This window comes from Puntigrus tetrazona, chromosome 21 (genome assembly GCF_018831695.1).
Source record: "Puntigrus tetrazona isolate hp1 chromosome 21, ASM1883169v1, whole genome shotgun sequence".
Classification (NCBI taxonomy): Eukaryota; Metazoa; Chordata; class Actinopteri; order Cypriniformes; family Cyprinidae; genus Puntigrus; species Puntigrus tetrazona.
The window spans coordinates 4,704,809-4,719,720 of NC_056719.1; the positions used below are offsets into that span (position 1 = coordinate 4,704,809).

The 14,912-nt window shown below is 36.5% G+C and overlaps 1 protein-coding gene across 1 annotated transcript; it reads left to right on the forward strand.

Annotated features, from left to right (window-relative positions):
- Positions 1–348: 348 nt before the first annotated feature.
- btc (betacellulin, epidermal growth factor family member) lies at positions 349–4,226 on the forward strand. Its single transcript, XM_043221443.1, has 6 exons — positions 349–583; positions 989–1,084; positions 2,203–2,320; positions 2,398–2,544; positions 2,656–2,789; positions 3,589–4,226. The coding sequence occupies exons 1-5, from the start codon at positions 544–546 to the stop codon at positions 2,786–2,788; spliced, it is 534 nt and encodes a 177-aa protein (XP_043077378.1). The 5' UTR covers positions 349–543; the 3' UTR covers position 2,789; positions 3,589–4,226.
- The last annotated feature ends 10,686 nt before the right edge of the window (positions 4,227–14,912 follow it).

The following is a 14,912-nucleotide window of genomic DNA, read 5'->3' on the forward strand; positions in this document are numbered from 1 at the left end:
GCCATTCTTCGCCTACGGCTATAAGTTTTGGAGTCCTGGGTTTTTTAGCAAGCGGTCTAAAGAAGGATCGCCGGTTATGGTTAGTCTATCTCAAGCTATTTTTTTTTTTTTGTGTGTTTGTTGGTTTGTTATGAGGTAAAAATGCACAAAAGAAGCAAACATTATGTGTTAACCAATGTGCCATTATAGGACACGTTGTATCTTAAGCAATATACAACATGAATGCACTGCCTGCTAAACATAAAGTTAAACATCTTTGCTGGTCTAAATTAAAGCAAAAGCCCACGAAAAATATTCGTCCACACAAAAAGGCGGAGAAAAATCCTTAGCGCCTCCCACACAGAGCTCAATAACCTCCAGCCAGTCCGTCACTCCCCTCTTCACTTGATGAAACCCCAAGGTAAACTTTGAGAAGACGGCTAAAAAGTTTCTGGCGACTCAATGTAGTCGTTTAATAAAGCACTCGCTGTAAAATGAAGGCCATGACATCCGAAGCAGCCCGGGAAATGAAGTCTTCGCTTTGAAGCGCAACTCGAAGTACAAATGGACAAGACGCGCAGGTTCATTCTGGGAATAATATCAGGTACTGTTTACCATTGTTGGTTTATTCAACGCCTTTCGCTGGGGTTTGTTCGGTTGCGAGGGCGATAGCGTATTTCACGGCAGTGCAGATTGTAGAATTACCCGTTTGCCGACTTTTCCTTCTCTGAATGGTAGACTTATTCACTCTGCATTTGTGAATGTGTTCGCGGGTGCGTCTTTACATTAGTTGGGCGCCCGTCTTCTTTTATAGTACTATTTTTAGCACTGGAAGCCAGTTTAGCACATTAGAAGACTCTGTTCTATTGGTTAAACATGAAGGGAGGGATTTCAAAGGGCAACCGCAACCAAAAGGCCTGTACAATCCAGTATAGCATTTGCAGTCTGATGCCAGGGTTGTGGAAACATGCATGGTGCCACCTGTGATTTGTTTGTTGTCTGCCCTCAGCTGTGGTCCTATGCAAATACTCCCAAGCTGAATGGAATACCACAAAGACACCAGAGAACAGGACTGTGTCCTGCGATCACCATGACAACTGCACAGGTAAAGACCAATGGCACCCCTAGTGAAATGAGCAAACCAGTATTTTCCATATGATTCACCCTCACCTCGTGCAGAAAGCGTATTTTGAAGCTGGACTACCACTGCCTTTAAAGACGCGAGATGTCCTCTGCCCCCGTCGTGTTGAAAAAAAAAAAAGGGCCTTCCCCCGGGGCATGACATGAAAGTCTTGATAGCCCGACCACCTGCTGAAGAGATAAATAGGATATTAAATTAAAAGATCTTTAATGCCGTGAAAAAAATTTCATTGGTGTTATTTGAGCGCCGCAAAACTGTGCCAAATACGTTTGCTTAACGTGAAGGATATTCTAAATTGGCCTGTTACAATGATAACCCTGCTTCTTAGTCCCTTTTTAAGCCTTGTAATTTTATTTAGGAAGCGATAACGCTCCCAAGCTCAAGTTTAGCATCTCTGTATAGCAGGTAATCCTCTCTGACTGAAATCGGCTCATGTTACATGTGGCCAGAGGTGGGAATTAGATCCCTCTCCATTCAACTTTTAGTTCATTCTGAAGTCAAAGCTCCAATTTCAGTGTTTGTAGACCGGTCTTTTCTTTCTCAGTCCTTTGAACTGAGTTCGGCCTTTACACTTGGCTTGTGTAATGACACGCATAATATTGTAAATGAGTAAACCGACATTTAAAATAAATAATTTAAAGTGTCTTTTAAAACGCAAACGGTTTAATCCTGGTGTTAAATGTAATCTTTAACAAATCTGTATGTTATTGTATTGTAATGAATAAATACACTTCTAGCTTTTAAATTGTTGGTGCTCATTTTTAATTTATTAATTCAAAATAAAACCGATTAAAATCAGCCTGCCCAAATAGTAATTTGGTATTTTTTATGATGCATTTTTTATGATCATGTGAGTTTAAAGACTGCTGAAAATGAACATTCATTTTTATATATTTTAAAATAGAAAACCGTTATTTTGAATTGCAATAATATTTCACAACAGTGCAGTTAGTGAAGTAAATGCCATCTTGATGAGTATAGGAGACGTTCAGAAACATTTAAATATCTTTCACACCCTAAACTTGTAAATGGTGCTCTTTGTGTTTAATGTTGATATGTAACCCTGGTTTAAATCTGATCAGATTCAGCTGACGACCACATCTGGAGCGGACACTTCTCTAAATGTCCAAGAGAATACAAGCATTACTGTATCCATGGTGTTTGCCGTTTTGTAAAAGCTCAGAACACTCCTTCGTGCAGGTGAGACTTTGACCTGTCCGTCACGCAACCAATCGGCTCTCAAGAAAATGCTAAATAATTAGTTTGTTTCTGTACAGATGTGAAAAGGGATATATCGGCACTCGGTGTGAATATCATGATCTCGATCAACTCGTAGAAGAACGAAAGAAAATAGTGATTGCATGTGTGGTGGCAGGTTTGGTCTTTCTGATTCTGCTCATCGTATTCATATGCGTCTGTACACAGTGAGTAACGTGATGTATTTTGATATATACTAGTCTAGAAGAGTCTTGGATAATTTTTTTTTAACTTTAAAAGTCTTCTTTCTTTTGCCCGTCTTCTCTCTTGTTCCACAGCAAACGATATAAACCATGTCGAAAAAAGAAGAGAAAAAAGGAAACGAGCGATGAAGATGAAAAGCTGAGTTCACTAAACGCGCATGAAGCTGTAACTGCTCCGCTCGATACATCTGACACAAATGCTGTATGAAGTGAGTGTGTTTATTTCTTCTCTTTCATCGTTCGGTTTATATTTACCATGCAGTTCATTAGGGTCACTTACTGTTCAAATCATGTAAACCAGCAGCTCTCAAATGGTTCAGGAAACCAAAGCACTACCATGTTGTTTATCATATGCAAAATATATATAAATTACGTTGTGTTCCCTACAAACCATGTTTATGTTTGTAATAACCGAAGCTGTATTTAATTAAGTGTGAGTCATATTTTCTGTTATCTTGCCTTGTTTTCTGCGTGGTTTTTGAGGTTGTTTACGAACACTGGCATCTGACGAAATTGGCCAGCCTCTATTAAAGGGATAGTACATCCAAAAATAAAAATACTGCTATCTCCGTCTTTTGCGGAAGATGATAGGCTAAGAAATGTTTATTTTTTATTTTTTATTTTTATGGAAACAAAAAGGGGTGGTTCTTCAAAATAGCTGTTCTTTTTTTATTTATTTATTTATTTTTTACCCATCATCGCATCCTTTTTTAATAAGAATATTATCCATCTTATATATTATCAAATTAAATATTTGCTCTAATCCAATTGTGAATTGGAAAGTGATCCGCATTCAAGCTCTGTAAAACTGAATGGCAGTTTTTCCACACCGTACAAGGACATTGACCTGTCGGCGTTGTAAAAGTACACAGACAGCAGGCTCTATAAGGGAAAGTATGGAAACAATCAAAACGTGTGACCATTGTGACACTGCTCAGACGTAGGTTGGCAGGCAGTTAGATCATTAGACCCATATATTTGAGCTAAATGTTGATCTTTTTCTTTCAGTGACAATGAAGTGATCCTGCCAAGGTTGCTAATGGCATGATTGTAGTGAGGAAACGAGGACTCGTCCTGCTGAGTGATGAAAACGGTGCTTTACGGTAATCCTGAGTGGACTTTAAATGAACTTTGGAGATATGGTGTGAAAGGTAACCTTTGCCATTCTCTGTGCTACTGTTTACCTCATTCTTCATGCCACAACTCATTTTCACGCTTTTCAGAAGAAAAGTTGGAAATGAACTGAACGTGTATGCCTTCAGAATGGCTGTAATGAGAACGTGTATCATAATTTAAGAGGGGATATGCAATATGCTGAATGCAAACAAAGCAGATTTATCTTGGTTTAATTTTAAGCCTATTTATATTGCATATGATGCACAGAATATTAAAAAAAGGTTACCATATATTACATTCGATAGATGGTTCAATTAAGTTAAATATTATATTCACCGTTTCAGTGGTGTCTGGAAACAGTTCTCCCTACATTTAACGGACCAAAATGTTCTCTTAACTTGGATTTATTTATTAACATGTATATAGAAAATGTGTTGTTTTGTTTGGTGTTAAGAGTATATTTTAAATTCTGAAATTACCATTAATGTGTGTTTTTTTTTTTTTTTTTGAGAGAGAGAGATAAGTATTAGCCATAATAAATAAAATGTTTTGAAATCACGTATTTGGTTAAAATATTTGTAATTGAACAACAATGTTTTTTTTTTTTTTTTTTTTTTATGTATTTTTGTGAGGTGAAGTTTGGAATTTTTAATGATAAAGTTGAACATACTTTTCCTCCTTTTTTGATTGTAAGCACTAAAATATGAGATTTTCACTATAAAAATGGCTTTTTAAACATGGTTTGTCAGTATTTGTATTACTGTAATGTTACACAAGAACGTGGTTTAAAAAAATGCATTTGTGGTACTGTAAATACTTTGCATTGTGTTCTGTAATCAAGGTGACTGTGGCACATAAACCGATAATTTCTTCACACCAAGATGGAAAATGTCCATGGATTGTGCAAAGGTGCTTAGCTAGAATAAACTGTCCACCGATCTGTTCCCAAGAAATGTTCCATCTGCTTTATTGTTTGTTTTTCACCCTAGTTACAGCTGCCCTCAAAAACCCAGTCTGTGGGATTATTTAACCTTTATCATTATAGATAAAGCTTTGAGGAGCCGTCTTGTCTTAGAACTTTTATTACTCATAAATGTTTGAATCCTCCGTGTGGGCTGAAGCCAATAGAAACTGGCTGGTGTGACCAGCATTGCCGGACCTCGTGTTTCAAGAACAGCCATAAATAGCTCGCCTTTGCCTGATGTCAGGGGCTGGAGAATGACAGGAATCCAGCACCTCAGTTGGTGGGATCTTGTGGGGCAGACGTTTTTCCATGATATTTATCAAAGCCGTGTCAAATGTTTCGTCAGAATATCATTTGACTAGTCAACCGTATGCAAGCCTATCTGCAAAACCTAGAGATTTTAAAATGATTGGTTTCATGTGAAGATCTGAGGTTCCGTTCCATCCGTCATAGCAAAGACTTGTGACGAATGTGTTCTTCAGCTGATTTCCCTTGAACTTGAGCAGCAGGAAACGAAAGCTCAAGGTGTGTCTCGAAGAAAATGAAATGGGTAACCGATACAACATGCTTTCAGCAGGAGATAAGGGTGTCACTCTGATCTCACCATTTCCTCCAGGTCTTCTGAAGCCATATGATCTCTCCATCAGTGAACTCGAGAACTGGTCCGATTTGTGAGTCATTTAGTTTTTGTGAAAAGACTCAAAAATAACTTTGAAGGCTACAGTGAATAACGATTTGAATTAAGCTGTTTATATGCTTGGGAAGACTTGAAATGCTGCTTATGAGTCATATAGACAGCTTTTATTACATTTTTGTCTTTGTGGAACTTGACAGCCCATACCCAGATTCAATATCGTAGGACTGTCTCCAGAATCGTATCATTTTGTATGCCAAAACCTGCAAGCATTTTAACAGTGTTCAATTGTCAAGCGAGTTTCATTTAAATGCCTACATTTCTGTAGTTAACACAAAATCAATATATTTTCATGTTTTATTCTATGACAAAATAGTCCGTGGCATCAGTGGTTCAACCGTAATTTTATGAAGCTGCAAAAATAATCTTAATAACATTGCAGCGCAAGTGTTTTTTTTTTTGTCACACAAACCAGAGAGGCTTGTCTTCTAAAATATGTCAACTTTCAGCATTCTATTGAAAAAGATGCAGGAAATTCACGTTGTGTTCCAAGGACGAAATAGTCATACAGGTATGGAACGGCATTCAGGGATGAGCTCTTCCTCTAAACGTCAACGCTTTTTGTCATTTCTAAAGAGCATACACTGCCACCTACAGGACAACACAAAGCGTTTTTGTGAATCAATTGCCGAGTAAACAGCATTTTGGTCATCACAAGGGAAAAATCACCCTTTTTATCTCCGGTCACATGCAATTCATGTTACCTTGAGGGCCAGAAACCACAATCAAATGTCTCATATCTGTTGCACTTGGCATTACAACCGCTCTCGTTGAGAAAGCTATCATTTTGCCCATCTCATTAACGCTTCCACAATCACGGAACAGCTGGAAGTTCATCTGCTGTTTATCAGAGAGCTGTGGAAAGCTTGACCAGAACCCAGCGTCACACTTGTAGCAGGTGGCTTTGAGTGATTGACCATGCTGTGACCCAGCAGATTGGGATCCGGTCCATTTGGCAGACTCTAAAATGTGTGGTGATGTTATTCTCAAGGTCTTTCGAACTGATCTTGACGTGGTCTTAAAGGTGAATGATGTTTCATTTCTTCTCATGCTTTAGCGTGTAACAGTATGCCAGCGTGTCTCACCGCACGTTGTATAAGGACAAAGAAGAGACCTGCAGGAGCAATTCCCCGACAACAACAAAAGATCAATACAGAAATTGTGGGTTAAATTGAAGTCAATGTCAAGGTGATTTGAAATTGCTGTGTTATTTTTAGTCGGTGACTGTGTGTGACTGTTTTAAATGGACTGTGTTTTATGATTTAATATTAATCTACCAATAAAGGCACAATGGAGGTGATGTCTTGATAAAAAAAATACCACATTTTAAAAAAGGGCTGGGTATAAACATTTGAAATACATATAAAAAAACAGAAATGGGGAAAAACTCAATCAATGCTTCTCAACCCTTCATGAACTTCCGAGGGCCACGAGGTGAATTAATTATTGAATTATTTACATATTAAAATGATTAGCTAAACATCAAAAGCTGTTTTCAACTTTACAAAGACACGTTTTTCAAGAAAAATAACAGGTGTTGACACAGAACAATGACACTGACATTGCTTAAATTACAATTACTTAAAGATTTTGAGACTTCTGGTTATATTAATAAAACTTAAGTACTTTAACAGAGTGTCTACATTCATTTTAATTTATTAATTTTTTTTTTTTTTATAAAATCTAATAGAAAACCAACTTTTTTGAAAATGAGAAAATTTACGAGTGCTTTGAAAGTATCTTTGATGAATAAAAAACATGGTCAGGTATATTTGGTATATTATACATGGTATATTTGGGTTGCTGCATACAATAAAAAAATAGTATTATTTATACAAAGGCGTGCATGATAAATCATTAGCAATCACTAAAAGAAAAAAATATTTTGTAAGAGTATAGATCTTTTTTTGTTTGACTTGTCAAAGAACAGTAATCACTAGCAGAATAGTCATTTATTCTGAAAATTGCTTAGCACGGGGAACAAGGGGAATATGTTTTGTGATGTGATCCATCAGAGAGCATTTTTAAATGCATCCGTCATGCTATCACTTAATTACGAGGATGTCAGCTGCAGAGTTGACTTTGTGTCTGAGCAGCTGGGGACGTATTTACTTTGCTTCTTATAAAAGCCTTTATAGCCGTCATATTCAAACAGGAACTGGTCATTTAAACCACAGTGACAGTTTGTAGACCCATATGCATTCACAATTCAAGCTGTACTTATTTCAGCCAAGGTACGTTTCATTGTCCGGTTTGATGAAGTGCTTCTAAAGATGGCTTTAGTTTGCTGAAAGCACAGACTGACAATGAATCTCTCTCTTTTGTCTGCTTTCTTTTGTCTGAAATTCACCTAGACGTTTTACAGCTTACACAATTTTGTAAATACCAAAGTCTACTTCACCTTGGTGCTGGTGAATGGTGAACGGAGCATGTGGACGAGTAGAAAATCACAATTTCAGGATCTGCTGTGCCAAAACACTGACTCTTCAAATAAAGCAGCATTTTTTGAGGAAACGGTATGCTTATGTAATTTTTGTGTTGCCCATGTTGACACAGGCATCGTGTGGTGATATACTCGCATAGGTGTTACTTGTTATTCCTAATTGGAAGAAATCACGCTGACAGTGTAATGACGAGCAACTGATTTGACATCTGAGTGAGATTTCCAAAATGGCACAGTTGGCCTGTATGAAGACGTGCAAATTTATTAGCGCCCTTAGGTTTATATGTCATGAGGCATCCATGTACGCCATCACATAGTTTTAAATCATGGTTTTGTTCTCTGTGTGTAAATGTTGTATCCTGAAATAAGTATGATCACAAGGTTGATAAGCTTGAGGCGCAATTCAACATGAGACTGCTGGAGTGTTTGGCTGAGTATCAACTATCGTTCACCAGTACTTTTATACAAGAACATGCTTTTACTGTCTGTGGACTGGATTGTGATCTTTGGAATCGGTGATTAATGGAAATGAATTAGCATTTTGATCAGTCGAATCAGTGTTTTCTTGTGCTTATGTTTTTAGTGTACTTGTACGGTGTCGCGCTTTTGTTCATGAATAACTTCTGGATGTTTTTTCACGTATTGAAAAAAATGTACTCATAAAAACATTTGTTTTCGAACAAAACAGTGTTTGTGAATTAATTGGTTGAATAAATACTGCTTCATTCAGGAACAAAGTAAGTTATCTTTTTCTTAATGATCAAATCACTAAATCTTTTGTGTATTTTGAAGCGGTTGAAGGAAAGCTTTAAAGATCCTGCCCTGAAGACCTTGATTATATGGATCATGGTTTCATTGGGAATGGAGCTGAAATTTACAGAGCGGTTGATCTCTCTGGCTTTGGAGATCCCAGGAGTGTCTGAAGTGTCTGTTCTGTGCCAGTTTTCTCAATGTCCTCTTCTATTGAGCCCACAGTCAAAGCGATATTGCGTCATGAGGAGGACCACAAGGATTCAGGGTGCTATTTGAGATTGGGCATTTCAGTTGTTTTGTTTGTGAAGGAATCAATGAAGACAAAAACTCGCATCACTAGAGTGATGCAAGCAGAAAAAGGGGAAATGATAAGCTATACCCTACTGAATCTTATCCCAGTGTTGTTTAATAACATAAATAAGTGCATTTTTAGGTTTTTTACTGAAATCCATTTGTAAACACAACTAACATTTGTCAATTACTTTCAGGTTTTTAGGGGGGTAGGCACTCCAGGCAAAAAAACCCTGTTTTTCCATGCACCTTTTTGAGGCTTTTTGGGGTTTTTTTCAGACTAGTGGAAAGAAAACATCCAAAAGACATTGGTAAGTGTTTGTTTGAAAGCACTTCCTCTATTTGTATCAATAGATTTATATTACAATACATATTTTTAAAGGCCGTTCTCTCAAAGTGAGAATTTTTATTCCTGTCTATATCTTGGGTTTTTACAGAGGGGTTTAGCCTATAATTTGATTAATAATATACAAAATTTCCCACAAAAACTGCCAATACAAAAAAACATTGATTTGTATCTATTCTTAGTATTTTCGAAATTATAAAGCGAAAAATTAGGTATCAAAAGAAAAATTTGTTTTTAAACTGGCTTCATCCAGTGTTTAGATTTCTGATTTACAAATGTATGCAATTTAGCACATATTTCATTAAATAATGCCTTATTTGCATGTTTAAACTTAATATTTTAGAAAATACAAAAATATTTGCAATTCTCAGTGTGCAACTACATACTCAAAGTGATAACTATTATTTCTTTTTTGTTGTTTTAACCCTGTCTTGCCTTTTAAGCTCTGTTCACACATACCTAACATTATATAGGCTTATAGATTAAGATTAACGATATTAGCGTCCACACCAGCGAAAAATTCACTTTAAATTCTCGAGCTCGTGAGATTCGTCAGCTGGAAAAAAAAATATTGTTCTGGAACTGAAGTAAAAAAATGCTCCTAGATCAACATTCCAATCAACAGATCAGATTCGAGGGATAATTTTTTCAGGAAACATCTATTTTAGGCTTATCGGCGTTAGGTACTTCTCCAACCTTTGTTAATCAGCTGATTTTAGGATAAATTTTGGGAAGGGTTAGGTTTAGGGGTAGTGATTGGGATGAGTCTATATTTTTAAACAGTAATGTTGATCTAGGATCATGACTTACTTGGCAAAACCACGGCCACCATTATAAAGATAACGATAAAGATAATATAATTCTGGACAGCCAATCAGAAGCCACAAGCTCGAGAATTTAAAGTGGCAGACCATGCTAATATCAACAAGGTTTAGACTGAGTGAGCTGTGTCTGTGCTTACAAATCAGCAACAGCTGGTCGGCTGTTTAACAGAATACTATCAATAGGCAAAAACTAGTAAACAAACACACACACACACACACACTCAGTCAAAGCCCCGCTACAACTACAAGTCACTACAACATGTAATACCAGCATCTGAACATTTTCTCCTGCATCTCCACATCTGCTTTGATCTCAGCTCTGAAAGTGCACAGATACTAATCGAAGGAGGATCTTTTAGCAGAACCAGACATTCCAACCTCTCTCTTTCTATCATAGATGTGTGGGGGTGTTGCATTGTGCGTCGCTACAGTAGGGAGGAGAATCTTTTCTCTTTTCTTCATTACAACCTGCTTCACACGCATTTGTTGCCCTTGTTCCTTACAGAAAGGGTGATGTAATCTTTCCTAGGGATCAAAGGCAGTGTGTTATCCACCACCCCGTCTCCTGCTGAACCTGGATGTTAAGAACAGTAGGAAAGAGGTTCCCTTTCTGAACCAGGCAGACCTGCTCTAAAATCATTTTGAAGACTTTTAATAGTTATTCTTAATGGCTGCCTTTCATTTCTAACAAGCTTCTACTCATTTTTCATCTCCTCCAACAACAAACATCATCACAACATTGAACCCAACACAGAGAAACGCATGAAATTATACATTAAATAAATAAATACTGCACAGCGTCCACCGTTGCTTTCATGTGATTATGCGGTTCACGTTGCTTTTATGTGAGGCATACCATTGCTAACTCCCATCGATGCACAGATGGAAACACAAAGAACATTATTCGGCAGTAATCACTAAAGACAAAAGGTGGTCGGTGAGACAGAGGCAATGTGAGCTGAATTTTAAACATACAGGTGCATGTAAAATGATCATATTGCATTTTTTTTTTATTTCTTTAAAGTAATGTGAGAAGCATTTCAAGTAGCCAGGTGCAGATTAAAAAACCTTTAGTGTTCTATAACACTGACACACTGTTCTTTCTGGTTTACATCTTTTTTTGGCGTTCGTTGCAGCAGTGTCAAAAAGGACTTAATATTTCTCTGCCAAAAATGTCATTGGTTTATTCATTTATTTCATTTTAATTCAGTGGTTCTTTGTAAGATACTAACAATGAAAAAGACATGTGAGATATTTCATGGAATGAAAAGAGCAGGAATCTTAATTTTATACCCAAAGAAGCTTGATAACAGTAAAATAATATCTGCAAAACTTCATAAAAGAATGGAAATAGCGGGACTGTCAACTGGCACAATCTTTGATCCCTGCATAATGATGAATTAACTGTGTACAGAGGAGATCTTCAAGAATATTAAACACAAGTGCGCGATTTCTGAACAGTGGACAGCATGAATAATCAGGAATCAATTCTTTGATATATAGTCATCATAACTTAGTCAAACACGACTGATGAAAGATCTGGTTAAGGAAGAGAGAATGTTCATGTTATTGAACTATTGATATACCAGTCTGCTTTAATGGCTATCCTGTCTTCATAATAGCAAATATATTAGTATGCAGCTGAATGTCACAAGTCAACCATCCTTATGCAGGATCAAAATTCAAGCAAATCTTTTACATTGATAAAGAATATTAATGTCGTTTAAAATAATTTGGCATTTTATCATGAATTAATATGATATAGAAAAATTATATAAATAATATATTTTCCCCATATTTGTATATTAGTGTATGTAGATGCACATTCTCGTTCAATAATTAGCATTTTATTCACACGTTAAAATTTTCCATTTTAATATAGCAGGTGGATTTTGTTGTTGATAGTAGCCTACTTACAATCAGTTTCAAATATGAAATGCAATACTTCAGTGAATTGCTTAATCGAAGCCTAAATTTTTATATTCAGTGGCATTTTCTCTTAAGCCTCTTATGTAAGTGTCTCTCCTGCAGTTGAGATGCACAGAAAGGTTCTTCATAAAAACACAAAGTAAGATCTCTTCTGAGACATTTATATCATTCGAAGGAGCTGTGCAGTTTTTTTTTAATAAAAGATACATATGAATAGCTGAGGACATTTATAGAGCAGACTTGCTGAAATTCTACCACTGCTGGGGAATGTTTGATTATGCAGTGTATTTTCAGCTAAAAGCTAGCTCTAGGTTATGTGAGCAAGATCTGTGAGGATAAAATGAACATAAAGCCTCAAGGTAAAATAAAGATTTTGGGAGGAAACAGATCAATGCAAAAACCTGTATTGCTTAACTGGGAATGTTTACATCTTATGACAGTATTCTCCTCCTCGAAACCATTGCTAGGTCTTTCTGGAGCCTCTGCTTCCGCATGAATGTCAAGACAACCCCGGCTGAATGTGTAAATGTCAACCACACACTCTTCTGAATTACTTGTCCATAATGCCCATCTCCAGATGATTCCAAAGTTTTCAAATTTGCAAATGAATTTATCTTTAATTTGTGTTTAGCATGCAGCTCTCATAAATCTGCATTACCCATACTATATGAACATATTTTTTTCTTTTAATTAAAAAAAACCAAGAAATCTTGAAAATATTCAGCTGGGAGAACATCTAGCAACTAATCAAGTTAATTGACATCAGGTCTGTGACATGATTAGCTGTAAAAGGGATGTTTTAGAGAGGCAGAGTCTCTCAGAAGTAGAGATGGGCAGAGGCTGAAAGTGGAAAAGTGTTCTATGGTCAGACGGGTCCAAATTTGACTTTCTTGTTAGAAATCACGGATGCGTGTGTCCTCTGAACTAAAGAGGAGGTAAACCTTCCAGCATGTTATCAGCATTCAGTTCAAATTCCAGCATCATTATACGAAAAAACATCAAAGATGACCACAAACTGAGCAGCTGGAAACCTTTCAGGTAAGAATGGAACCAAATTCCAACACTCCAATTCCAGAAACGTATCACTCGATGCCCAGACGTCTTCAAACTGTTTTGAAAAAAAGAGGAGATGCTGCACTAAAGTAAACACGCCCCACATCCCAACTATTCTGAGACCTGTAACAAGCATCAAATTTCAAATGAGCTAGTTTTGTTCATAAAATTGTAAAATGTATCAGTTTAATCATTTGTTATCTATGTTCTGGTGGGAATAAAATATTGACTCATGCGATGTAAAAAAGTGCACCAAACTTTCCGTAATTAGGGTTGTATTTACAATTCAAAAAACTGAAAAAAGAAAACAGCCAGGCAAGACACTCAAGTGAGTTAAGCGGCCTCTGTGAAAACCAGCTATTCTGTGTGTCCTTGCAATGTTCCTGCTTGCACATAATTGGCACGTGCAGAGTAGTGTTGCTGGGAAGAATATGAAACAGTTGATTCCTTGTTCTCTGCTTGGCCATTTAAAACGAATCCAATTCCCAGTATTGAAGCCTGAAAAGGCATCCAAACAATTCCATGATGATTCTCTGTATGAGAAATTATAAGAATTTTTTTTTCCATCAATGATTCTGAAGTGCATTTTCCATTGATCACATAATTCTTTTGATATGTACACAGTCATATCCTTTGATTTTTATTTAGCTTCAGAACAAACACACCTATAGATTTAAATGTCATACTTCATAATCAGAAGATGGCAATGCAGTATTGTGGGACCCTTGGGGATTATGTCTAAAATGTCAATCCTTATTGTGAAAATCAAAAAAGCTTTGTTCCTTTTCTTCTTTATTATTATTATTTTTTTGCTGTGCTACTGAACCATACATTGTTTCCAAGCAACCATAACAAGTATTATGTTATTATGTTAAAAAAAAAAAAAAAAAGTTTCTGGGCATCATAGTTGATTTGAAGCTTATTCCATAAAGTTAGCAACTTGCCTTATGTTCCCTTAGCATTTTAGGCTTCATCACATTGTCCTTGACAATCTGTGACAAAAAAATCAGCTGAACAAATATTTATAGTTGATAAACTAGCAAATATATATGTTTTATGCTTATTTGGAATATGAATAACAAGCTGCTGTTTGTGTAAACTGCTGCCTATGTAGAGCGTTTCAAATCAGCTCATTAGATTTCAGAAGACCTAATGTCAAAAAACCTTTAGTTTCTTATCAGAGCAATTGTTCTGCTCACTTACAAAGAAACGCTTTGTTGCACTGATTATATTTCGGAGTTTCCAAACTCATATAAAATGAAAATTAAGAGAGCTTGTCTGTTTTCCGACATCTGATTTCATTATGAGAAATGTGATCGAAATGACACGCAGCAAATGAATAAGATTGTTGTAAAGCAGTTCATTCTGTCTGTGAATGTCAGAGATGTCACAACACAATGCTTTTGTGCTGAGCTGCATTTACCGACTCAAACTAGAATTACATTAGTTAAATGACTGCTGGAGACTCTTCTGTCCTCAAAGAAGGGCACTTCTCGCTTTCATCAGTTCATTAGGCAGGGACAAGTCCTGTCAGCTCCTTTCATCTGGAGCTCAATCAAATTTCTTTCATGAACCGACAAGAAATTATAAGCAAAGCTAGGCCTTCTCAGTAAGAATAAGGTTGATTTTAATTGCCTCGTCACTGTTGGAAATCTGACAATGAATTCAAAATGACTCTGCAAAGTTGCTGTCATGTTGCTTTGGCGGTGTTGATTTGAAACTTTCCCCCTAAGATCGGAGGTGTTAATTGTGACAACAGTTTCTGAATAATTTTGATGTAGTTAAATGAAATACTTCAGACAGAAAGTGCTAATTCAAACAGCAACCCTGCTTGATATACTGGATTAATTGCAGAAGAACAATATGAAAGAGTCACTTGCTCACAAATGGATCCTCTGCAGTAACAGGTGGCGTCTGAG